Source organism: Nomascus leucogenys, chromosome 16, assembly GCF_006542625.1.
Source record: "Nomascus leucogenys isolate Asia chromosome 16, Asia_NLE_v1, whole genome shotgun sequence".
NCBI classification, from domain to species: domain Eukaryota; kingdom Metazoa; phylum Chordata; class Mammalia; order Primates; family Hylobatidae; genus Nomascus; species Nomascus leucogenys.
Window position 1 is genome coordinate 86,559,405 of NC_044396.1, and position 26,452 is coordinate 86,585,856.

At 44.1% G+C, this 26,452-nt stretch overlaps 1 protein-coding gene across 2 annotated transcripts in view; it reads right to left on the reverse strand.

The window, feature by feature from the left end:
- Positions 1–26,452, reverse strand: part of ZFAT (zinc finger and AT-hook domain containing) — a 234,782-nt gene that overhangs the window by 19,418 nt on the left and 188,912 nt on the right. For both annotated transcript variants that reach the window (XM_003276274.3, XM_003276277.4), the window contains 3 exons: positions 22,176–22,294; positions 13,695–13,821; positions 10,886–11,016 (listed from right to left, as the gene is read on the reverse strand). In XM_003276274.3, coding sequence (XP_003276322.2) covers positions 10,886–11,016; positions 13,695–13,821; positions 22,176–22,294 — 377 coding nt within the window. The remainder of the gene's footprint in view (positions 1–10,885; positions 11,017–13,694; positions 13,822–22,175; positions 22,295–26,452) is intronic.

Genomic DNA, 26,452 nt, shown 5'->3' on the forward strand with positions numbered 1-26,452 from the left:
TTGTCACCTGCTGTTATGGAGCTTCCAGTTTGCTGGGCGGAAAAGCCATGTGTATAACCAACCACACTAGATATGGTTTGTGATACAGTTCCTAAGAACTGTGATGGGGTGAGGGAGGGTACTCCTCCCCCGTGGCCCCATCTTCACCACTGCCTGGAGACGGAGGAGAACTTCTGCCCCTCTGAAAATATTCCCTTCCTAATTGCCCCCTCAGGGCAGGAAGGACCTGACAATCTGACAGCTGAAGCTGACCACAGGGTCTAACCTGATGTGTCCTAATGGGCAGGGGTTATCCTGACATGGAGGGACCCCCCGGTAGGTCGTGCTCCTTCTTGCAGTGTTTGCTTTTATGCGGAAGGAGCTGCTCCCGGATCTTGCGCCTTCCGGTCAGCACGGGCGAGGTGGATCTTCTTGAAACATCCACCATGAAGCAAGAAGGGAAGTGGAGGGAGAGAGGCGGGCACCTTGCTGTCAGGCCTGGTGGGCCATGGAGAGCTTCTATTCTAAGTTTACTGGAGACTTTCTGAGTTACTGGAGGATTTTAAAGTAAGGGTTGCTATGATGTAATGATACTTCTAAAAGATCGCCCTGGCTTCTATGTGAAAACTGGATCTCAGAGCAGCAGGATGGAAAGAGAACAGCATCCTCTGTGAGCCAGGGGAGGGGGACTGACAGCTGAGAACAGGCTTCTAAAATTCTAATGTGCAGGATGCCCCTGCTGCTGGTTACACACAGGGCCTGATTTGGTAGGGTTGGGGTGGAGCCAGGATGCCCCCGCTGCTGGTTACACTCAGAGCCTGATTTGGTAGGGTTAGGGTGGAGCCGGGATGCCCCCACTGCTAGTTACACACAGGGCCTGATTTGGTAGGGTTGGGGTGGAGCTGGGATGCTCCCGCTGCTGGTTACATACGGGGCCTGATTTGGGAGGGGTGCGGTGAAGCCAGGGACTCTGCATTTCTCACAAGCCCCCTGATGCTGACACCGCCGGCCTGGGGACCACATTTTGAGTAGCAAGGGCTTAAATGAAGGTGGTAGCTGGGAGCCAGAGGGACTATTTGAGGCCCCTTGTGAAGCAGGAGGCCACCGCATGTGCTGACAGGGCAGACGTCGGGTGGGAGAGGCAAGAGGCCCTCCACCAGGTGGAGACACCAGATGGACAGGAGGAGTAGGAAGGAGGGGGACACCAAGAGTTCTTGTTTCCGGGAATTCCTCCAGCCAGGATGGAGACTACTGTTCTGGTGGGAATGAAAAACAAGGGCCAGCCTGAGGCAGGACAAGTCTAGAGAGGGCCTGTAGCGCTCTCCTCCATATGAGGGACAGCTCTGGCTCACTCCCGTCAGGAATACTACAGCCTGGCCCTGGCCCCAAACTTGAAATAGACCAAGTGATCTCAGCCAGCAAGGACAACTTCCCAGGGTGAAGCTGCCTGGAGGGGAGATGTCAATTAAAACCAACCTGCTTTGGCTAAGGACATGGGTCAGGAAACAGGCACCAAGCAAACAGTAATAAACTCAGCAGTATTAAAACTCAAATAAAGTGGGATTCTGCAAATAGCCCCAACCAAGGCTGCAGCTTCTTCGGGCATAATAGCAGAAAGATGGGGACTTAGGAAAAGGAAGAAAAGCGAAGCTGGATAGATGAGCATCCTCAGGTTAGCTAAGGATGGCTTGTATGGGAAAAAGGCATCATAATGAAACAGAGAATAACCTTTGCACTCTATGTTTTCAGACCATTTCTCATACGGCCACAGATATATCATGGGGCTTATTTTTACTTTAAAAATTTCGCAAGGAAATGGAATTTTCCATTAACTACTATGGTGTAAGAGAGCTCAGCAAGTAATAAAAGAGCTTTGGGAGAGGATGCAACGTGGAGTAGCAGCCATCCAAAGTCATACCAGAAGCAGTAGCAGCCGTCCAAAGTCATACCAGAAGCAGAAGACTCTGAAAGAAGTTTTAGTTAAGACAAAGAAAAAGAAAAGGTTCAAACGACCACAGGAGAACTAAGAAAGGCCTACAAAGGACAAGAGTTGGCATTAAGTGACAAGGGAGGGTAACCCATTGCCAAGACTCTGAATGAACTTTTTGTTTCTGAATCTACATGCTAAAGGTCACCATTCCGCAACAACAGAAAGAACATTCTATAAGGAATGTCAAGTATGAGAACACTTTTAAGAGGCTACCTGCATGTATAATTAGGAGTTTCATACAATTAAAGCTGGCAGAGGCCCCGGATCAAATCAATTGCACTGCAGAGTTCATTAGGCAGGAGCCTAACCTCACCAACCAACAAAAGCGTGCAGCTGAAAAGTGGCTGTCATAGTAAGGGCTACGATACAGGGAAAAAAACAAAGTCATCAGTGAGACTTCAGTATTTTACAAAGATCAAAAGGACTTGGCATTAAAAGATAAAAGTGAAACCTAGATTATAGGTATCTATTAGAAATCCTGAGCATATGCCTAAGAATCTAGTATTAGATCATCTGAGGCCTAAGAAGCACATGGGTGCATATGCTCTCCGTCCTGGAGATACACAACCAATTTGACTGCCTACAGAGGTCACAGGCAATTCTCTTGCCTGGGTCTTCCACAGGCATTTGAATCCATCGTGACTCATTACACTACAGAGTCTGCAAGGATGGAGTGGGTGTGACATCCAAATACAATGAAGAGTAACAGAAAATACAAGCAGTTATGGCAGATGAAAATTGCTGTTACCATCAATTCTTTTACAATTACACATACTCTTAATCTTCTTGGAAGGATTTGATTCCTTAGATGAGCCACAATAATGACAGAAAAAAACTGTAACGGGAAAGTGGAGTAAATGATACAACTGAAGATGCTAGGGTTCCATTACAGCGTGAGAGAATGCAGGTCTGCTATTGTAATGTACCACACATGCACAGGCAAGATGAAATGAAGTCAAAGGAGGCTTTGAAGGGGAAAGGTGAGTGGAAAGTAAAGTAAGAGAAAGGCCAGCCAGTGACTCTCCTTTTATCTGCACTGCGAGAATTGTGTTGAAGTTAGGGAGAGACTTGTTTATAGTAGAAGTCAAAAAAGTGCCTCTGTGGGAACAAGAAGAGGAAAATTCCATTAACTCACCAGTTATTTGAGCTTAGAGGGATAACAGAAAAATGGGATGGACTTCACTCAATCCTTTTTGTGGCTAGGATTAGAGAAGAGATCTCATCTTGGTCCCACTTTAAGACAATTCAGATGGCCAGGCTCTCTTACACCACAATCTGTAAAGTGTTAGAAGAGTATCTTGCACCAATGCGGTTCTTCTGTCAGATCTTTTGCTGTGTATCTACAATCACAGTTGTAGAATAGAGTGCTTGTTTTTAAAAGTAAAAATAAAAATAGATTTTGAAGCCTCATTGAAGTCACTTTCTAGATCCCCCTCCTCATTATTTTGCCACAAGTCTTATAAAATGTTCAACATCTACCCCCTGACGGGAGGAGGCCAGTCTGAGCATCCCTTCAGGTGGCCCACAGGGCACCAGGCTTCTCTCAAGCCAGAGGCTGCACTTCAGAAGTCCCTTCTGCAGAGTGGCTTCTCCCTACCAGGAGCCCTTGTCCAGATGGGCAGTGAGAAAGGGGTCAGGGGACCACGTTACTCAGGGCCTTAAATTAAAACATGACAGATTGGACATGCACTTCCTTGCAAACAGGCAACTGGTGTATGTGGTCTCCACTGAAGTAGAGGGCCTTTTCTTGCAAAAAACAATGAACTGCAAATAACAAACAGCAATTCCAACGCTGGCTGGCAACCAACATATGTCTTCCAGCAAGAACTGCTACTTAAGCTCCCTCTCAGGCTTCACGCTGTATGCTGAGCCCAGGGTGGGGTCTCTGCCTGCTCTTCTCCCAACACTGCCAACCATCACGGGGACCCACCTGAAGGCTGAAGGTGGCAAAGGTTGTGTAGAAGCAGTTGGGAGAAGAAGGTGGGGTGATTTGGGCAAAGCTGGGGTTCCTGCTTGGTTTTCTGTTTGTTTCGTTTTGATCAGTGGTTAAAGCATGTCGGAGGAGCACTTGGGATTTTGAACAAGATTAAGGCAGAATAATTCTGTGCTGTGCCCGGCTAAGGTCCTGCATGGGGAAGAGGCAGGTGCCCATGGGTCTGAGGCAGTCCAAATTGCTCCTTCCCACTGAGGCCCCAGCACACAGTGTGGAAGCATCTAGCACATTGCAGGAAAACAACCAACAGAAGAGAGGGGCAACCCCAGGAGGCACTAAAACTGGCAGGCAGTGCATGTGACACCCCATCCCCACCCCAGGCTCATAAGCCAGGGGCAGCCAACTCCTGGGCTGCAGGGGAAATGCCCGATGTGGACAGAGACACAGGCCTGCCACATAGAGTGCTACTAACACAAGTTCCTACTGAACTTCTACTCCCATGGGGGCAGTGGCAACAATGGTTTGCTTGCTCATGGCCAGGAGGATTGAGTGGAGTGCTGGTGCTCCACGGAGGACTCCTGGGGGTCAGGGCGCCACGCCGGCACAGTCCTCAGCTGTGACTCTCTCAAGGATATGCAGGATGGAGCTGATTCCTGAACCTTGAACCAAAATCTCAACTGTGATAGAAATATGGATCTGCCAATGGATGTGTTTTCTGGAAGCTACTAAATCACCATGAAATCTGTCCACCAAAATTGTCTCTGTGAAACTGAGAATTTCACCCTTGAAGCAAATAACACTCTTTCACTGACAAAAGAGACACTCGTACCCTGAAACATATTCTTACATGTGGAATAGTTCATTTCATGTGTCAACTTGACTGGGCCATGGGTGCCCAGATATTTGGTCATACATTATTCTAGGTATGGCTGTGATGGTGTTTTTGGATGAGATTAACATTTAAACTGGCAGACTGAATAAAGCAAATGGCCCTCCCTAGTGTGGGTGGGGCCCATCCAATCAGTTGATGGCCTAAATAGAATTAAAAAGTTGACCCTCCCCTTTTGAAAAGGAAGGAATTCTTCTTCCCAACAGCCTTCAAGCTGGGACACTGGTTTTTCCTGCCTTTGATCTCTAGCTGAAACACTGGCCCTTCCTGCATCCCAAGCCTGCCAGCCTTCAAACTGGAGTCACACCATTGGCTTTCCTGGGACCCTAGCTTGCTGACAGCAGACATTGGGATTTGTCAACCCCCACAGTCAAATCAGCCAATTCCTTCTTTTACACACACACACACACACACACACGCACAGGCACACACACACACACACACACACCTCTATGAGTTCTGTTTCTCTGAGAAACTCTGACAAACACAGTGTATTTCTTATCAGATCTCAGTAAAACAGGAATGGTGGCCGAGTCACAGAGAAGCAGGCTTGGTAAAGTGCATGCTGCTGGACAGCCTCACTTGGATGAGACTGCATCAGGTAAGCTCTTGTACACAGGGGAGTGTCCTGGCCATTCATACATGCACATTGACTGAAAAGTAACTTGTACAATGAACAAATGACTCACACCACTTCACTGAGAGCCCAAATCTCTCCACCACCCTCAGAGGCTGACACCCCACAATGCCCCAGCACCCCCAGTCTGCTGTTTAGGGCAAACCCTCAGCAGTAAAAACAATACAAAATTTAACAACACAAAACTCAGAAAGACCGAAGATTATCGTAAAGGCAAACTGTTCAATCATCCTGACCTTCTTAAAAAGAAGATGCTGTGTCATCATAAGGTGTACTTATTACTTAAAACACCCCCAGGGAAAGAAGAAAGGACATGGTGCAGTAGCTGGCTTGGTGGACCCAGAAACCAGAGGCCAAGACAAATGTCAGTGACAGTCTTAGACAGGCACCGATTGTTCTGCTAAATATCAAAGGGCAGGAATGCTCAGTGCAGGTTCACTATTTGCAAGAACCAAGACATTGTCATTTGTTAAAAATGCCAACATGACTTCAAGAGGGTAGCATAGGTCAGGAAACCCATGGCCAAAGGACATTATGCCCTAGGACATGCCATAAGGCCACAAACTGTTTGGACTCCAACTAGGCGGAAGTGAAAGACCAGGCTGAGATACTTCCGAGACTTGGAATCCCTGGCCCATGTTACAACCAGGCAAGTCATTACTCTATGCAGGGCCTCTTCCACCACCCCTACCTCTGCCTCCAGTCACCCAGCTGGCACCAGCCACCAGCTCCTGTACCCACCCCTGCCTGGAGCCCTGCTCCCACCCTACACTCACAAGGCCTCCCTGCTCAGCACCTGTGCCCACCCCAGACCCAGGTTCATGGGTCCCTGGTGCTCCCCACAGCACTCCTGGGTCCCTGGGCCACCTCCCTGAAGCATTCATCACTCTCGATTGGAACTGCCTGTTTAAGGCTGCATTTCCCATACCTCTTGACCAGTTGTGCCTGTTCTTTTTTCCATTGCACTTTTTGCCTCTAACGTACTATTATAATTTACTTATTACATGTATACGGATTGGCTATCTACCCCAGTTAAAACATAAGCTTCTCAACCATATCATCCATCTGATTTGTTCACTGAAATATCCCTATTGCTGAGAACAGTGACTGGCTGGTAAAAGCAGCTCAAGGAGTATTTGCTGTATGAAAAAATAAGTCATGTCCCTTGTTAGACTATTTGCCTCTTGAGAGCAGGAACTATCTTAATTCTGTAGCCCAGTGTGGTGGGCACGGTAATGCCCGCGCCCCTCAACCAAAGATGTCCACGTCCTCATCTTTGAGGCCTCTGAATATGTTGCCTTACATAGTAAAGAAGAATGTGCAGATGTGATCACATTAAGGAGCTGGTGATGGAGAAGCCATCCCAGGTGGACAGTCCTGGATTATCTGGGTGGGTCCAATGTCATCTGAAGGGCCCTTAAAAAAGGAAGTAGGAAGGCTGGCAATTTGCCCCTGGAAACAGAGGTCAGAGTGAGTGGATGTGAGACTTTAGCCTGCTGTTGCTGGCTCTGGGGATGGAGGAAGGCAGCCTCGGGTCAAGGAGTGTGGGTGGCCTCTAGATGCCAAAAAAGGCAAGAAAGGAATCTTTCCCAGAAACACTGTAGCTCTCTCAACACCTTGATTTTAGCACAGGAACCACTGCAGACTTCTGACCTCCAGAATTGTAAGACAGTATAAGTTTGAGTTGTTTTAAACCATAAATTTGTGGTAATTTGTGGCAGTGGCAATAGGAAATTAACACAACCAGAGACTGAACACACAGTGGTTGCTCAGTAAATGCCTGCTAAATGAGTGCCTGTCAACCATAAATACAATGCTACTTTGAGTCTAAAATAAAATTTAATCCATAAGAACATCCACGAGTGATTTAAGCCATCAGCCACTGGAGATGGCTGTTGCTGTTATTTTCTTCGGTTTTTCTTTTCCCTTAAATAACTAATTTTGACTCAGAGATGCTCATGATAGCATTTCCTGTGCGGCTAGCTGTCTTCCATCTACCTTCTTAGGCAGTTCTATCTATCGAATACAAATTTTCTCCTCATAAAACCTTAATGCAAGATTTAACAACACTAACAAAGGAATCACCTTATTTAATGAAAACTGTCAGGTTTAACAAACACACATTTAGCTGCACTCAAGTCCTCATCTGGGCCCTTCTGCCGGGCTGGAGTGGGGCACGCAAGCATGATTCTTTCTGAGCATTTGGAGATGCTCGGGCCCCATGGATCTATTTTTAATGCCGACACCCAAGAAAAGAGAGAAAGTGACGAGAAGTCATTGAGGACAGATTTCTGCGTCCAACAGAGAATTTAAATGGTCTCAATTATGGGCAAAATCTTTTCCTTGTCTCTTTAAAGACCAAGAAGCAAACAGTTTTTTCCCAGCTCTCTTCTCTCCAACACTGCCAGCCCCGCACCAGGCCTGCCGTTACTTTCATCCCAGAAGCTGAAAACCCCAAAAGACTTGGGATTAATCCCTTTCAGTGATTATTGATGAATTTTGATAAATAAGATTTTTTAATTAACATTAGTAAATCGTGAAAAATTATAAAGAGTATATATCTATGTGTTTATATGAGAAATAAATTTTGAAATGTTTAACCATCCAGAAGCAACTTATGTACAATGTAGAATTTGTTTTGTTTTTGGTCTTATGGAAGGTGTATATAAAATAGATATAAAAAGATCTCAAAAGATGCTATCCCATAGTAATTTGAAACATTGTTCTGCAATATACATCACATACTTTATGATGAGGAATTCTTGCTTTTTTCTCTACAGCAATACTGATTTATAGGATACAATTAAAGAATCAAAACCTCCAACATAATCAATTCTACTTCATAACATTTATTGAGCAACTACTATGTGTGATGTCTTGGGTTCGAGCAAGAGAAAGCCCCCAACATCAAGGTGCCTCCCGCGGGAGGAAAAGCTTTCCTCTTTCCAACTGGTGCACCAGAGTTCATATTTCAGTGCTTCAGCACAGTTGTTAATCAGATACAATTTCTTGACTGAAAAATCCTAAACCAGAGTTTAATTAAAAGAAAAAGGTTGAAACCAATTTTTCTAATAAATAGCACTATATTTCAATTTAAACTATAGGACAATGGAATTCAGAGGGCATCCTTTCACCTGGGAGAGCCTGAAACACTTCATTTCCTTTGCTATAGGAGTGGCGCTTAGCGTCTACCCGCCCATCAGTCTGTCCACCCACTCTCCTCTCTGTCATTTATCAACAGCCGCCGTGAGCGAGGTGCGGGGCCAGGCAGACAAGATAATGGCCAGGACATACACCTTCTTGGGGAACATTTCCAAATGTAGTTCCCCACAACTGTGTTCAACAGCACCACTCTTTGCTGCGTTTGCAATAAGAAAGAAGATCCTCGGAAGTGCGGCACTGTTTTCTCCTCCTGCAAACACATTTAGCTTGTCGACACTGGTCGTTCTGGATGCTTATCTGCCTCATCCCTTGTTGTGCTGTCGGTCTAATGCCTCAAAGCATATCTAAGCTGTAACCCAAACCCGGTGACCTCGTGTATCACTGCATTGCCTGCGAGGCTCAATAAATCATGTCTCCCAGCAGCAGCGAATCAATCTAGTTCTTAGAAACAAGACACAAGTCACAATCAGAAGTACCTTCCTGCACTCTCAAAAGAATTTCACGTATATGAAACATTCAAAGTCCTCCTGATACCATCCCAGAGAGACCCTTCCTAAAGTACCAGGTCCAGCTGGGGACTCCACATGTCCAGATGCAAATGAGGAGTTTCAGAAGATATTTATAAGACAATCTGAAGATTGCAATCTAGTAAACATCAAGAAAAGCTAAAAAGGTACTTAGCCTGGAAGTGTATGAATCTTTTCTCAGCCAATGCAGATACCAGGTTGCTATAGACTGAAGCATCCCCTTGCCTACTCTCCAGCTCGACTCCTGAGAGAAACCGCACCGTAGTGGAGGGATTTTAGGACATGTGATCCAAACATTCATCTAGATATGCTAAGTCTTGTCCGTAGGTCAAGAAACCCAAGAGTTGAACCCGAATGTACTTACTAATTCCCCCAGAGAATTACTTGGCCTGAATTTCATGCTTTGCATTGTGCCCTGGGCACACTCAGGGGACAGTTGTGGAGACAGCACTGGGATGTCTCCTCCTGGCTCATCAGGTCACCAGGGATACATCACTCAGGTGTCCCTATGTGAGTGCCTCATTAAGAAATATCTTATTTGTTAGTGCCAAGAAAAGCTAATCCCCTTCCTGAGTCAACTGTTTAACGTCTCCTTTTTGTTTTCTGTTATACAATTCAGTAACAAATTTAGTCAATTTCAGACAGCTCTAGTAACACGCACCTCTTCCAGGTCTCCCCTCACATGTCACAGATCTTCCCCAACAACCCTTTACAAAATCACCCCAACCCACACTCCTGGACCCCACTCCTCTCCCGCTTCCCTTGCTTTACTTTTCTCCTGGCACTTGTTCACCATCTGACATCCTTTATGTTGTACTGGTTTATTCGAGCTTTATTCTTTTCCCCACTGGAAAGTAACCACCATCATGGCAGACACCAGTTCTCTCCTAGATCCCAGCAACTGGAACTCTGCCTGACAACAGGAGGCACTCAATAAATACCAAACGAATCAATACAGGAGTGACTAAATGTCAGAAACTCCATGGTTTGCGTTTCTACTTTCTCTGTGAACTTGAACTTTGATTTCAGATTATATATTTCCCTGGTTTTGATGCATTTACTATTTTGGTTTTCTGTTTTTAAAGTATTTGTGTAAGCCAGCTGAAATCTTTTGTAAAATGAAACAGGAGGTAGCAGACAGAGACATAGGTATAAACAGATAAAAAGGATGACCTAATTATCAAACACATTGCATTTTAACAGATGGCAAAGTCTCCACTGAGGACAGAAAAGGAAATGAGCCAAGCAGATAAAGGATTAAGTAAGTGGAGTAACCTTTATTCCCAAACTGATCATCTCTTCCTACCAGAGGAGTATCCTGTGTTGATCTGATCGGGTGGTTACTATTTAGGAAGGCCAGTCCATTGGGAAATCCTTCTGGCTTCTCCAGCTACCCCCGTGCATCCTACTAGCTCAATTTACTGATGGGACCTTAGGCACTGAGAGCTGTTTTCATCAGAGATGTGTCTCAATGGTCCACATCACGCTCATTTTCACTCTGGGATTCTTTGAAAGAAAATGAATGGAGAGTTTCCACAATTTTTTGTTTTACTATACTGTACCTCTCCCCCAAACACCTCCCACATATAGAGTTATTGAAGAAGCACTCCCATGAGATCAGAGGTAGAATAAGAAAAGGTATGAGACCAGGCCAATTTCATTCCAAGTTCTACCTCAGGTAAGTTAAAGACTTAGAAACACAGGGAGGAGGAGAGAACCTGACTGTGAGACACACAGGGATGAATACTTACAGAAGGAGGGTCCCTACCTGCTTAACCACAGTCACCGTCCCGGGTGCCATGGCAACCACCGAGGCAAGGGCAGTGGCGTCGTGGGTCTCGGCGCCCAGCTCAATGATCTGCTGCAGGATGTTCACGGCCGTGGGGTCCAGTCGGTCGCCTTAAGAGGAAGAAGCAAAGAGGACACCATTCAGGCCACTGGTGCTGAAGGACATGGAATGCAAAACCAGCCTGTCTGTTCTCTCGGGTGACGCCTTCTCCAGAGGATGAAAGGGCTCTCCGTAATCGCTCATTTTTACAACAGAAATAATCTGTATAAGCAACCCTGTGAGGATGGGACATTGAGACGTTATTTGCATTTTGTAGAATCCTCATTTGGGCCACTGAGTCAGTTACACCACAAAGCCAGAACTCAAACCCACGTGCTCTGAGTCCTAACATGCGGACACGTGGCTGCCCTCGAAGCTGAACTCCTGAGGAGTGCCAGCCAGCCTGTTCAGCTGCAGACTCAATGAAAGTGTGTGCCAAGAAATTCCACAAGTTATAGGCAAAACATCCAAGGATGTCTCAATTATTCAACCAGTGGGCTTTAGAACTCCAAACCAATTGAAGCTGGGGGTTCTATTTTAACCATCTCTAAAGACGGGATTCTGTATCATCAGGGCAGCTATTTAGTATCCCCGCCTGCTCCCACCATCTGCCAGGCCATCTGCAACCATCCTGAGTGTGCACACCCTGACCCTGATCATTAATTTACTAAAAGAGAAATGACTGCTTGATCTCCACCTTAGCATAATATTATCTGCCAACATTTTCATCCTCATGGGCAGCTTTTTGTGGGCCATGTTCCAATGTGAGTCAATCAATAAGAGATCAGAGAAGGGGAACTCAACGTGTCTCATGCAGAAGGTAGGACATGCCGGTGGCTGAGGCAGTGGCCGGCTTATATTCACAATGCATCGCCCGGCACCCCCCAAACACATGCCCCTTAAAGGAAATGGTGCAAATGTACCTTGCAGCCAACCACTCTGAATACGCAAGGACGAAAACATTTACCTGTGCAACTTACTGAGGCGAAGTTCTAATTCCGCATCCACGGACTCCCTCAATGACCTATTTATCAAGCCCTAGGACTATTGCTCCTGATAAGAATAAAGACAAAGCCCTACCCCTTCCCCCTCAACCCCGACTCCTCCCAGGGCTCACAGGCTCCTAAGCCAGACTGTAAGCAAATCCTTACAGCACCTGGCAGGTCCCATGTCAGGAGTGCAATTAGGAAACAGTGCAGAAAAGAGAGGGGGTTCTCAGGAGGTGACCTGCAGTCTGAGTACTGCAGATGAGGATGAGTTTGGCAGAAAAAGGCTGTGAGGGAGAAGAAACCAGGCCATACCCCAGGGAACACTGGAGTGTGTGTCCCTTCTGAGAGCTGCAGATCTGGCCGAGGGCAGCACAGCCCAGGGATGGGGTGGCAAGAGACAGTGACAAGGCCAGGCAGGAGCCAGAGAAGCTGAGCCTGGCCTTTTCAGCTGCAAAGTTAAGAGATAGGAAGAGACATCAGAGGGCCTTAGAAGGAGTGAGAGAGTGAGTGAGTCTGAGAGTGAGTGTGTGTGTGGGGTGTGTGTGTGTGTGTGTGCTCATAGGGGATGAAGACAGACAGACTGCATCTTGTAGGTCCTGAACAATCACTGATGTTTCTGGACATCATGGAAGGAAACTCAAGCCCTGAAGGAAACTCAAGTTCTGACAGAACCTCAGTGCTGAGAGCCACGTTTAACAGCCTGGGCCTTGACTCTCCCGTCTGCAGAAGTGGAGGCGCTGCCTCCCGAATTCCCTGCAGCTCAGCAGGCAGTGAACACAGCCCTGTCAATTAATCCTCCCTAAACCAACTGGCCCACAGGAGTTTTCTGTGCAGCTTTCTTACAATCTGGAGTTTGGGGTTTTAAGAACTGGGTAAAAATGGTGTCTTCCTAATTCCTATTTCCTATCACCATTTCATTTCACCTAATGCTTCCCTTTTAACCCAACCTGCTTGACCTCTGCCCTCCAGATACGTACAGGGCTGTGGTATGAAACATTAACTTGTGTTCTGTTCATCTTTTAAAAAGAGCATCAAGAAAAACTGTTTTCTAAGCATAATGCCCCAACTGCCACTAGGCTGGTACAGCGGCTTGTTTTTTTAGAACTGATCTAACATTTGAAAAGCACGACATTTGATGTAAAAATCCTGACTGCGCCTTTTGGGAAGGACTTGGAGAATGAGCGATCCTGGTCTTGCAGGTCTGCAAAGTGACCCCCCGCAAGCCAGAGTCTCTGCCACTCTCTACCACGCACTGAGCCCACACCACCTCCTGCCACTGCCTTCCTGGCCCCTGTAGGCCCTGGAGGAGATGTCCCTGAGGAAGCATAGAATGGGACGATGCCATGACAAGAAGTTAGGAGACCCAGATTCCAAGATGAGCTCCAGCACCCTAAAGTGGGTGACCCTCAGTCAACCACTAACAACTATTAACCACTAACAATGAAAAGCGACCTTCCGCATATGCGAAGTGAGAATAGTCAGATCTCCTCCCCTCACAAGGCGGTTCAGAGAATTAAATGTGATAAGATGTGGGAGACTCTTGCGGCCCTGTTCAAAGGCCTCCCCTCTGCTTTGGCTCTGTTCTAGACCATTTCTGGAGGCAGAGATCTCTGGGGGCTGGCAATGGGGCTGCTTTGAACGCTGGGTCAGGGATTCAGAAGTAGATCACCTGATGGACATCATTCATCTGCAAACACATTCATTCAGCATGTCTAGGAAAGACAGTTCTGAGATGGCAAAGGAACAGCAGGCGTCCTCACCACTCTCAGAGGTGTATCTCAGGTCCTGGAGCGCGGCCACTGCTGCCTGTGTCCCTTGAACATCTTCTTCGGCTTCTGTGATGTGGAGATACTGGGTGGAGGGCTCCTCAGGAGCTTCTGTTGCTGTCTAAATAAAAACATAATACCTAAGTCATCTCCTAAAAGATTGACTGTTGCCCATAACTTCCAAGATAACATATTAAGATAGAACAGATGCACACAAACAAGCAATACATTGCAACATCTCGTTTACCTGGCACCCCTGAGAAACCAGTTGCTTCCATAAACACACTTCCCAAAGAGAAAACTTCTCTTTGTGAGGACCAAGACCTTTAAAAACCAGCTTTGGTAAAAAGCCCCTGCTGTACATTTTTGTGGTGGGAAACAGAGTATGTATGCTGTTCACAACTGGAGATTTGACCAGCTCAGATATTCTCGCATACACTCAGATTCTAACGGCTCCTCTGTTTTCCTCCCACTGCTACCAACACTACCACTAATCTGTGCCTTACCCTGGGGACTGGGTGCCATGTGGCCAACAGAGGAAGGGGCACAGCCACGGGGCAGCTGATGGTGGAAGGAGTAGGGTGGGTGATTACACAGAGGAAGGGGCACAGCCATAGGGCAGCTGATGGTGGAAGGGAGAGGACCAGTGATTACACAGCACGTGGAGAGCACAGGTTCTGTCATCCAGGCTGGAGCACAGTGGTGCGATTTCGGCTCACTGCAATCTCTGCCCCCCAGGTTCAAGCGATTCTTCTGCCTCAGCCTCCTGAGTAGCTGGGATTACAGGCACGTACCACCACACCCAGCTAATTTTTGTGTTTTTAGTAGAGACAGGGTATCACCATGTTGGCCAGGATGGTCTCGATCTCCTGAGCCTCCCGAAGTGCTGGGATTACAGGTGTGAGCCACCACGCTTGGCTGTGCCATTCTTATTCGAACATGAAGGTGTAAGAAATAAAACTGACTACAAGAAATATATTTGCACAAAATCAGGACTTGTGAGGGTAGGAGGAGTTAAAGTGGCATTCACAGGTACCTCGTGCCTCAAAGAGAGAAGAGATGGAACAGAATTTTTACAGAACCAGATGTTAATAATTATCTCTTTCTGGAAGGGACAGAGAGTGCAAGCAAAACTTTAAGGCTGGATGCATGAATGTCACCAATCAAGAAGAACAAAAAGGACTTCAGACAAAATCTACAGGTGTCAAGTTATGCTCTATAAGCACATATCAGTAAATGACATAGAGGTTCAGAATAGCATATAATATTCCTTCACAGCCAACTGGCCAAGTCCATTTAGGTGTTTCCATCCTGACATATAGTAGACACCCAAAAATATTCAATGAATGCATAAATGAACAAAAAGAACAACATTTTGTTCTCAGTACCATGAGGCAACAGATTAGCCGACAGTAGATCCAGGCAATGCCTTAGCCCGTGAAAGGACAGGAAGCAACCTGAAAGGTTCCTCCTCATTCTGGGGAAAGCATGTCATAGTTGCTGTCAGGAAGGCTGGTGCTCATTGCAAGGCATTCCTGGGAGCCAGGTGCCACAAACATTGCTGGAAGAGGTGGCTTGTTACTCCACCGGTGACCACTGCATGGCAGCTTCCTGGCTGTTCACCATCTCATGGAGATGAGTATGGAGTCAACTACCCAGCTTTATGTCAACTATTTCTGTTGGGTTCACGGCTCTGCATAAGGTGCTAGCATCAGCTGGAAGCGAGGCCTTACTGCATGCTTTTATAAAAGCACCGACTGACAAGATGGATTGAGTTTTACATCGGTAATTGACACTCGAGTGTCTATTTTGTTAATGAAGAGTAAATTCTTCCAGTATGTACTAATACTTGAAACACTAGGTGACTAATTGTTTTTTGCATAGATGAAGATGTAAAAGTGATCATCATCAACATCCGCAATAATCATAGCAGCTGCCATTTTTTGAGGGCCTCCAGGGGCTCATTCAGGCCTCAGCATTTAACACATGGTTTCTCTCAGTGCTTCTGAGCTCTCAGGGATTATCAGCCTACTGTACAGAGAAGAACACTGAGCCATGAGGGTTAAACAATGGCTCAAGGGCAAGCAGTTTATAGGTGACAGAGGATTCAAAGTTAAGTCTGTCAGACTCTAAAACTCTTACTTTTTAAAAGAATGTTTATAAAAAAATTTTAAACACACAAAAGCAGAGAGATGGGTCTAATAAACCTCCACGTGTCCATTAACCAATCTCAGCAATTATCAATCACGGCAAGTCTTTCCTTTTTTAATTATACTTTAAGTTCTGGGGTACATGTGCAGAACATGCAGGTTTGTTACATAAGTATACACGTGCCATGGTAGTTTGCTGTACCCATCAACTCGTCATCTACATTAGGTATTTCTCCTAATGCTATCCCTCCCCTAGCCCTCCACCCCCAACAGGCCCTGGTGTGTGACATTCCCCTCCCTGTGTCCGTGTGTTCTCATTGTTCAACTCCTATTTATGAGTGAGAACACGTGGTGTTTGGTTTTCTGTTCCTGTGTTAGTTTGCTGAGAATGATGGTTTTCAGCTTCATCCATGTGCCTGCAAAGGACATGAACTCATTTTTTATGGCTGCATAGTATTCCATGGTGTATGTGTACCGCATTTTCTTTATCCCGTCTATCATTGATGGGCATTTGGATTGGTTCCAAGTCTTTGCTATTGTGAATAGTGCTGCAATAAACATAGGTGTGTGCATGTGTCTTTATAGTAGAATGATTTATAATCCTTTAGGTATATGCCCAGTAATGGGATTGCTGGGTCAAATGGTATTTCTGGTTCTAGATCCTTGAGGAATCACCACACTGTCTTCCACAATGGGTAAACTAATTTACACTCCCACCAACAGTGTAAAAGCATTCCTATTTCTCCACATCCTCTCCACCATCTGTTGTTTCCTGACTTTTTAATGATAATCATTCTAACTGGCGTGAGATGGTATCTCATTGTGGTTTTGATTTGCATTTCTCTGATGGCCAGTGATGATGAGCTTTTTTTCATATGTTTGTTGGCTGCATAAATGTCTTCTTTTGAGAAGTATCTGTTCATATCCTTTGCCCACTTTTTGATGGGGTTGTTTTTTTTCTTGTAAATTTGTTTAAGTTCCTTGTAGATTCTGGATATTAGCCCTTTGTCAGATGGATAGATTGCAAAAATTTTCTCCCATTCTGTAGGTTGAATCATGGCCAGACTTTCTTGGACTATGTTCCCATGTACTCCATGCCCTGCCCCAGGATTATTCTGAAGCAAATCCTGAAATCATTATTTGTCCTATAAAGATTTCATACTGTGTCTCTAAAAAATAAAACTCATTCAAAAAAGAACTACAATGCTCCTGTGACACTCAAAAACTTTACAATAAATCCTTAACATCATCAATGGTCTAGACAATGTTTAAATTTCCCCAATTACCTCATTTTTTAGGTTTGTTCAAATCAAATCTAAATGAGGTTCACACATTAGAACTGATTAGTATGTCTCATAAGACTTAAAACCCATATGCTCTTCCTCCATTTCTGGCTTTTCTCCCCTTGTAGTTTATTTGTTGAAGACAGCAGGGTGTTTGCCTTACAAAGCTGTCAGCAATCTAAGTTTCGCTGATTGCATCACCATGGAATTGACCAATGTTCCTCCATCCATGGTGTTTTCTGTAAATTGGTCACTGGATATAAATACAAAAGCTTAATTAGATTCAGGTTCCCTTTTTGCCAAGAATGCTTCATGGGTTATATTGGGTAGTTCCTTCAGGAGACATGCTTTGGACAGTGGTCTCTTTTATGTAATGTCAGCAGTAACTGATGATCATTGCTAAACCCATGACATCATTAGAAGGTTGCAACATGGTAATATTCTAATTTTTCATGTGTTAGTTGAAATATTTCAAAAGAAAAAACTTCCCCTCATCAAATGTTTGGTTATGTTTACATAGGGTTTTGTTTTGTTGTGTTTTGTTTTGTTTTGTTTTTAAAGGTAGAATAGGGCTGGGTATGGTGGCTCACTCTTGTATTCCCAACACTTTGGGAAGCCAGGGTGGGAAGATTGCTTGAGGCCAGGAGTTTGAGACCAGCCTAGGCAACAAAGGGAAATCCTGTCTCTATTTAAAAAAATTTTCAAAAAATTATCCAGGCATAGTGCTTGCCTATAATCCTATCTACTTGGAAGATGGTAGATAGGACTATCTACTGTCTCCTGAGGTAAGAGAATTGCTTGAGCCCAGGAGTTCGAGGTTGCAGTGAGCTGTGAAGGGAGGCTCCATGGCATGCCAGCCTGGGTAGCTAGACCCTATCTCTCAAAAAAAAAGTTAAAAAATAAAGGTAGAACAATTGCTTGATTCTTGGTCTTAATTTACCAATTTTCAAAATAAAGAGTTGATTCTCTAACATTCTACAAAGGTGACTGAGTTGTTTTTTCCAAATATCATTATAAACTTACAGAATTAAACATATTGTATGTGTTTCACTGTCATTATTAAACACTAGTAACAGCCTCAGAATCACAATATCATCCCTACTACCAACAGTAGAATACTTGAAAACTTCAGTTTTTGCAGTTTGTTTTGCCCTTAGGTTACATCCCAATCAAATAACTGTTTTGAAGTCTCTTGAAATTGTTCCTCTCCATGTAGTTATGTCACCAATTTGATATACAGTTAGAATCATTTATTTCATTTTACTCACAATGTTTAAGACTTGCTTTCTAAGTTTAATTTTGTTTTTATTATTATATAAAATACTTTTACAATATTTTATATAATTAGAGTCAAGTCTACACAGAAGGGTATTTTGAGAAATTTAGCATCTCCCCATCCCTTCCATCTGGCTCTCTGCCTCCTTTCCCTACATATAATGACCCCATTTCTTATTTTTTGTAACTACTTTGCTTTGAAATAATTTTAGACTTACACAAGAGTTCCAAAGACGTAAAGGGCTGCAACAGAGAGTTCCTGGAGACCCTTTACCCAGCCTCCCCTAATCTTAACATCTTTTGTAATCATGGCGCAATGATCAAAACAAGAAATTAACATTGGGATACTATTACTAATTAAACAATAGGCTTTCTCCAGATTCCTCCAGTTTTCTCATTAATGTCCTTTCTCTGTTTCAGGATCCAAACCTGCATCCCACAGCACATTTAGCCATCATGACTCCGTTGTCTCCTCCTGGCTGTGAAAGTTCCTCAGACTTTCTGTATCTTTCATGACCTTGACATTTTTGAGGAGTACAGATGAGGTATTTGACCACACCCATCATTTGGATTTGCCCGATGGTTTCTGATAATTAGGCTGAGGTTGAAGATTTTAGTTAAGAATACCATGAGATGAAGTGTCTTCTCATCTGATCACATGGTATCAGGTGACACATGATGTCAGCATGCTTCATTACTGATGATGCCAACCTCTATTGCTTGGTGAAGGTGGTGCCTCCACCGTAAAGTTCCCATTTTTGCCTTTTGTAATTAATAAATATTTGGAAGGAGATATTCAGAGTTTATGTGAATATCTCATTTATCCTTAAACTTTTGCCTACTAACTTTAGCACTCACTAATGGATCTCACCTGCTACGATTGTTCCTGTGGTATTCTAATAGTAATTTTCTATTTCCCTCATTCCTTCTACATTTATTAATCATTATTTTTTGGAGGAAATGCATAGTTCCTTCTCCCACATTTATTCAATCATTTATTTATGTCAGTATGGACACAGTGTCCCAGTGAAACTTTGGGATGGTTTCCTAACACCATTATTGAGTTAATGGATAAAGTGGGATTATTGAGTTAATGGATAAATAAATGCATATGTAATTTTGTTACATATTGCTATTCCCTTCATAAGGCTGGGCCATTTTACATTCCCACCAACAACGTATGACAGCAGATTTCCCCACAGCCTTTCCAGCAGAGATAATGTCAAACTTTTGGATCTCTGTCAAGCTAGTAGGTGAGAAATTCCACCCCGGGCTAACTTTAATAAAAATTTCTTTCCTTACATGTGAGGCTGATCATGTTTTCAGATATTCAAGGTTATTTACATTTCCTTTTCCCTGAACCTTTCTTATCTCTTGTCCATTTTTCTAAAGGGTTGATCTTTCTCATCACTATTTTTGTAGGCCTTTTATAAAGATATTATTTTTTTCTACATGACAAAAAATATTTTAATCATTTATCTTTTTACTTATTTATAAGCTCTTTTCCATATGACTTTTAAAGTTTTTCTATGCAGTTAATTTTTAAGACATCTTTTTCCTTATTGAGTCTGGATTTTGAATTATAGTTACAAAAGTTCTCCACACTCTGTTTATAGATGAATTCACGTATGTTTTCTTCTAGTACTTGTAAAATATTACTGTTTCTACATTTAAATATCTGATCCTTTTGAAATTTGTCTCATATAACTTTATGTTATAATAAACAGATTCAATTTTATCTTTTTTCAGATAGCTATTTAGTTATCCTATGTCACTTATCAAAAAGCCCACCTTTCTCCTACCAAGATGAGACACCATCTTTATCATATACTAAATTTCCATATGTCATTGGGTCTATTCTAAATTTTCTGTTCGATTCCATTAGACCATCTATTCATGCACACCGTCTTAGAGAGATTTCATAATATGTTTTAATATCTGGTAGGATTCTCCTCTTACGGTTGTTATTCCCAAGGGTTTCCTAGCTAATTGTACTTACTCTTCCAAATGAACTTTAGAAATCAACTTGATTAGCTCCAGAAAAATATCTAATGGTATTTAGATTACATGTAATATGTAATAGATCATATTACATTGATAAATTATTGTATAAATTACCTTCAGGGGAATTAACATCTTTATGATATTGAGTATTCCCATTAATTTGCTCAACTCTAGGTTTATGTCTCTTTCAGAAGTGTTTTATAGTTTCCCATATTTACATTTTGGGCATTTTTTATAAGATTTATGCCTAGATTTATCTTGGTTTCATTTCCTGTATCAAATGGGGGTTTTGTTTCCATTGTAACTGATTTTATATATATATATACGTGCATATATTAGCGTATACATATTCTTATATTTACACGTGTGTATACACATTCATATGTGCAGGTGTACATGTATCTACAACTAATTGTATGCTGATCTTTTAATCTGCTGCTTTTTGTTTGTATTAGCTTTTCATTCATTCTTTTGGATTTTCTGAAAATATCATCCTATTATATGCATAGAGAGATACTTTTATTTCTTTCCTTCCAGTTCTAGGTCTCCATCTGCTTTGTCTGGTCTAGCCACACTGACTGATGCCTCCACATGCTGTTAAAGAACAGCAGAGCCACCAGGCACTCTTGTCTGCTTCTGACTTCAGTGAAAACACTCTAGTGTTTCCCAGTGAAGTAAGATGCTTGTGTTTGGGTGACACACATTTTTTTTTCATCTTAAGGATGTATCCATCAAATTCTATTTACTCTTTTTCATCAGTGAACACTGAATTTTGTCAAATGCCTTTTCTGCATCTATGAAGATGACTGTTTCATATTATAATGGATGTTAACATGTTACCTTTCCATGAGACCACTTGTGCCTTGCATTCCAGAATAATCCCCACAATGTCATAATGTATTATTTTTTTCATTTGTTGTGGATTCTGTTTAAAAAGCCTTCTCCTAACCACTGGATGCTCTGTAAAGTCCTTAGATAAAGTGAGGGTGATTTTTACCCCCAGGAAACGCTGAACACTGGTAATGTCTGGAGACATTTTTGGGTATCTCAACAGGGGATGGGGTTGGGGGGATGATGCTACTAGTAACTTAGTGGGAAGAGGCCAGAAATGCAGCTAAACAGCCTGTAGGGCACAGGACAGCCCTCCACAACAAAGGATTTGTCCAGACCAAAATGTCGACAGCACTGAGTCTGAGAAACCCTGCCTTAGGTAACTGCAATTAGTCCGTGGTGGCGATACCTAGTATCTGAAAAGAGAGATGGTTACTGGCTCTTATAAAAAAGGTGTGTTTTCAGCAGGTGGCTGGTTCCAACTCCTACGGGAAAAAAAAAACAAAAAAGCAGCTAGGAGCATGAGCTCTCCATCGAAAGAGAGCAGGGCCTAGATTCAGGAAATGCAGCCTTTTCCAATTCTCTCAGTGAGGATGGCAATACAGTAGGATCCTTGCCTTCCATTCTTCCAGATGCAACACCTGAAACTCTGGATTTGTGAATAACATAAGTAAAAGTGTCAAGGAAGTCAACACAAACTTTCACAAGAGAGTCTACATTCAACCCAGAACAAGAATTCACAGGCTTGGCCCAGATCTTAATCCAGTTATACCCCTCAGATGTGAGACATCATTTGAAAAAGTTTCAGAAGTTCCCCAAACAGAAAATCTAATGTTCTGAGGAATGACTGTCCATGCCCAGTGTTTGGGCTTGCCTGGTTTGTCATCTGTGTTTAGAAATGTCGAGATTAATACCATACTTAAAAAAATTACCTCCCACTTGGGGTCTCCATCAATTTCCACCACCTTCAAGCCATGTTTGTTCTTCAAGTGCCTATTGAACTCCCATTTGGTGCCATATACAAAGCTGCAAACAGGACACTTCAAACCACCTGAAAGCACAGACAGAGGTTAAAAAAAAATGTGTTCGTAATGCAGAAAAATGCAACAGTTCCTCCTCCTGCTCAAATGCTTCAAATCTAGTAAGTATTATTTTGTCTCCAGCACTTATATTCAATTCAAGCTTACCTTAGTATTGGAACACAATAGCAACAGTGTATGTTTTTCAAGGCAGAGATTTTAAAACTTAATGTACTTTTTTTATTTGTTGAATAAGCTTTTGCAGACAGCCTAATATGTGCCCAACAGTTTAAATGCCAGAGAGAACTAAGATAAGTAACATAATTCCCTTGGCCAGTGGGTAAGTGGCTTAAATCATTCTATCATTTTTTCACTTGTAAGTAACAAATAATTTAGAAAACGAGAACAATGGAAAGGGAGTGTCTGCTTTTCTTAATCTCCTTTGTCCCAAAACACTAAGACCAGGAGCCAGATTCTCAGTCTCCTTCACGTCAGAAGCTAAGTCATTAGCATAAATTCCCATGCGAATTTCCCAGTGAAGAACAAATTTAAAAGCTGGTCACATCCTGAAACGTCATTATTTATTGAACTCATTAAATTTTGCGCATGTTCCAGGAAGTGTTTGGATGCTTTAATTAAGAGAATGTACAACTCTAGGTTTTTTTAAAAAAAAAAAAACTGGAGAGTCACACAAAAGAATATCTTTCTACAATTATATCAGAAGCAGCAACTAAACTGCAGCCTGGACAAAAGTCTCTTTGAACAGATAGTGCCTTCAGAAGCAAACTCCAGCCTCAGGAGACTAAGGGTAGTGCTGGTGCCAGGTCTGTAGTCTACTGGCCTGAGCCAGGCTGATGCTGGCACCACCGGGCTGCCACCCTGAGCTGGGCCAGGGGAATGAGCCCTCTCACCAACATCCCCAACACCACGGCTGTCTGGAACTGTGAGCTACCAGCAGTAGACAGCTCACAGAACTGTGACATTCCAGCAGGTCATTCCCTAGTCGCAAACTCTGGCCTCCCATCCTTCTCTGCCATGTCTTCTCTGTGGTCCACATGGTCTCTCCTCTATGCCAATGTTTCCACAGCACCCTGGAATCTCAGACATTCTGGCCAACAAAATCCCCAACATTCACCTTGCCAGAGAGCGTGCTCCTTCCCTCTCTTTCTTTGACCACACTCTCTGCTAAGTCCTCTCAGGTGGAGGCTACTCATGCTCTTGAGCCCCAGGTAAGGAGGATGCCAGGCCCGGGCAGGGCAGCAGTGCCACCTCCACGGTGGAGTGGGGGCATTTCCCCATCCTGTCCCTGCTACCCACAGTGCCAGATCCATCAGACAATTTGGCACCTGGCCCTCTCCACTTAAATACTGTTAATATCCATTGACTTTAAGGCCAAGAACCTTCCCTACCATTTCACAATCTGTGGAGTTTCATTCAGTCACCCATATGATTATTCAGCACCACCCATGGGGCTAAATCCAAGCATCTCACTCTGATGACTATCGGCCCTCTGGCCCTCTCTTACTTTCACTGTCATTATTCTTCGATTTCTGGAGGATCTTCAGTTTGCATTCCCTCCCATTTTCTCTCAACCTACTCCTAACTATGCTCCCCTCTCCAAAGAGCACACTCCAGAGCCCAAAACTTACAACTTTTATTGGCAAAGCCCTCCACGTCCTCAGCCACTTCTCTTTCTCTCAAACCTGCCTGGCAAATCCACAGCCCAGCATCAATCCAAGCCCCAGCCCTCCTTGCTCTGACCCTGGGATGCTGAGACAAATCACAAAGCCATTATTTATTCTTATGGCCACACTTCCAACCTCATGTATTTCCCTAGTCAACTCTGTCCAATTATCCAGAAGAAGAACTGCAATTCTCCATCGATCTCATTAAGTCCCCTACATTATTGTCGACTTCCTCTTTCAATCTCAGCCTCAGTTCTTGTCTCCTGCTTCATAATGGGAATATCAGGTAAGAACTTTCCAGACCTTCTTGTACTATACAATTCTGTCCCTCTGCACCTGCCTATGCCTGGCCTGACACCAGCTGTGGGTGAGAGTTCCCCTCTGCCTTCCAAGACCCCTTTCTCCTCCTCCTAGAGCACTGATCCTCAGCCCTGTTAGACTCAATGCCCCTTTCTACAACAAAGTTTAAGATTCCTCCATCATCCTGAAGTTTTTTAAAAGCCCCTCAAGTTTTGAAACCCTGCATGGGTGCAAGTACCACTCCACTGAACACTGTGTTCCTCCAGCGTCCACACCTTTCTGCTTTCCCTGTCCCATGGCTGGGTGGCTGAGCCCTCCTACTCTGTCCCATGTCCCCTAGGCTGGGTATCCAGACATTCTTCAGGCTTTTCCTCCTGCCCAGGGCATATATTATCCACAAACTAATGACTTTCCTATCTGTAGCTCCACTCCAGACTCCTGTCCTAAACTCCAGCCTGGAATGCCTCCCCACAGGTAGACAGGACTGTGCATCCCAGTGTCTCCCACGCCTCCTGGCCAGGCCACTGCAGGCTTCTGCACAGATGGGAGCAACCAGCTCCTAAGTGCTCTCTCAGCGTTATTGTCTGTCCTCCACTGACGGTCCACTTCCCACCCAGCACACAACATGGTCTTTTGAAAACACAGACTAGATCACAGTCTCAGAGGTATAAACCCTTCCAATGGTCTTCTGTCTCACCTACAGTAAAATCCTGACTCCTCCCTGTGGCTTGCGAGTCCCGCCTCCCTCCCTCTCTCCCTCATTATCTCCCTTCTCTGTCTTTTGCACTGACCAAGTTCATTCCCTTCCTGGGACAACTGCTGTGCCTCCTGGTTCACAAACTCTTCCCCAAGATCTCCATTTGACCTTCTCCTCATCTTCAGGCACCACCTCTTCAGAAAGGCCCTCCTGGGACTCCTAGCGAAAGCAGCCCCGCCAAACACATAGAGCCATCAAAACTCTCTAACGGATTTCCCTACTGTCAGTCTGACATTGTATTAGTATCTTTCCTACACATCTTCATTGTCCTTCCTCCCTTCTAAAGTGGCACCTTCCTAGAGCGGGGACTTCAGGGGCATCATCCACTTATTCGCTGTTCAAGTCCCAGCACCCAGCATCTAGCTTCTCTTCAATCACTCTGTCTTGCATCACTGACTCTGGGTCTTGGCAAATCGTCTGCTTTCTTTAGTTCCTTCTCCAGCCATCCCCCTGCTCTCCTTGGACTTCTACACCTCCCCTCTGTACACATCTGTCCCCTCACCAAGTAAGTGTGTTCGGTGTTATCCAAGGGCCTGCCTCGGTGCGGCCCTATCTTCCCCTTTCCTTCACAGCCAGGATTCTGTGGAGTCTCCACTTCCAAGAACTCACCAGAAAGAGGTGCTGTTAGTGATGCCTGGGGTGGACAACAGGCTGGGATGCAAGTGGAGGAGGCCAGCATTCACATCTCCTCCATCTTTCAAATTTTATTCCATGGGAGAGTAACTGCCCTATTCAAAATAATCACTGAAATTAAGATTATAAATTTAAACTAGAAAAATAATATGAAGTCATCACTTCCCTGTCTCTCTTCATTACTTAGGCCAGTGGTTCTAAACTATGGGCAATTTTCCTCCCAGACAGGCAATGTATGGAGGAACTTTTGGTTGTCACAACTGAGGTGTGCCCAGGGCATCCAGTGGATAGAGGCCAGGGATGCTGCTAAATACCCTACAACACACAGGACAGCCCCCAAAACAAACACTGGCCTGGCCCCAATTGTGAGCAGTACTGAGGTTGAGAAGCCTTGCCTCACACCATAGCATGCTGCTTCCTGCACTCAGTCCTCTCCTGGCATTGCACATGTCAGGATCAGCTAACATTCTCATTGGTTAATCCAATGAATACTCTTCACTCTTTATCTTATCACTAGTACCACCACCAACATTACTAATAACAGATAACAGCATGTGTCTTCCACTAACAGGGCATTTACCATGCATCAGGCACCTCATACATCAAGTCACAGTTTCTTCCCAATAGCCCAATGACACGGGCATGCTTAGCTTGTTTTATACAGAGGCTTGGCATGGTGAAGTAACCCTTCTGAGGTCACACTGGCAAGGCTAAGAAGTGAATCTAACACACATCCTTAATCCCAGGCTTTGCTATTGTCCAGTGTGACTTCTCTGCATTATATGGCAATGCTGACCACATTCTCCAGTCAAGAT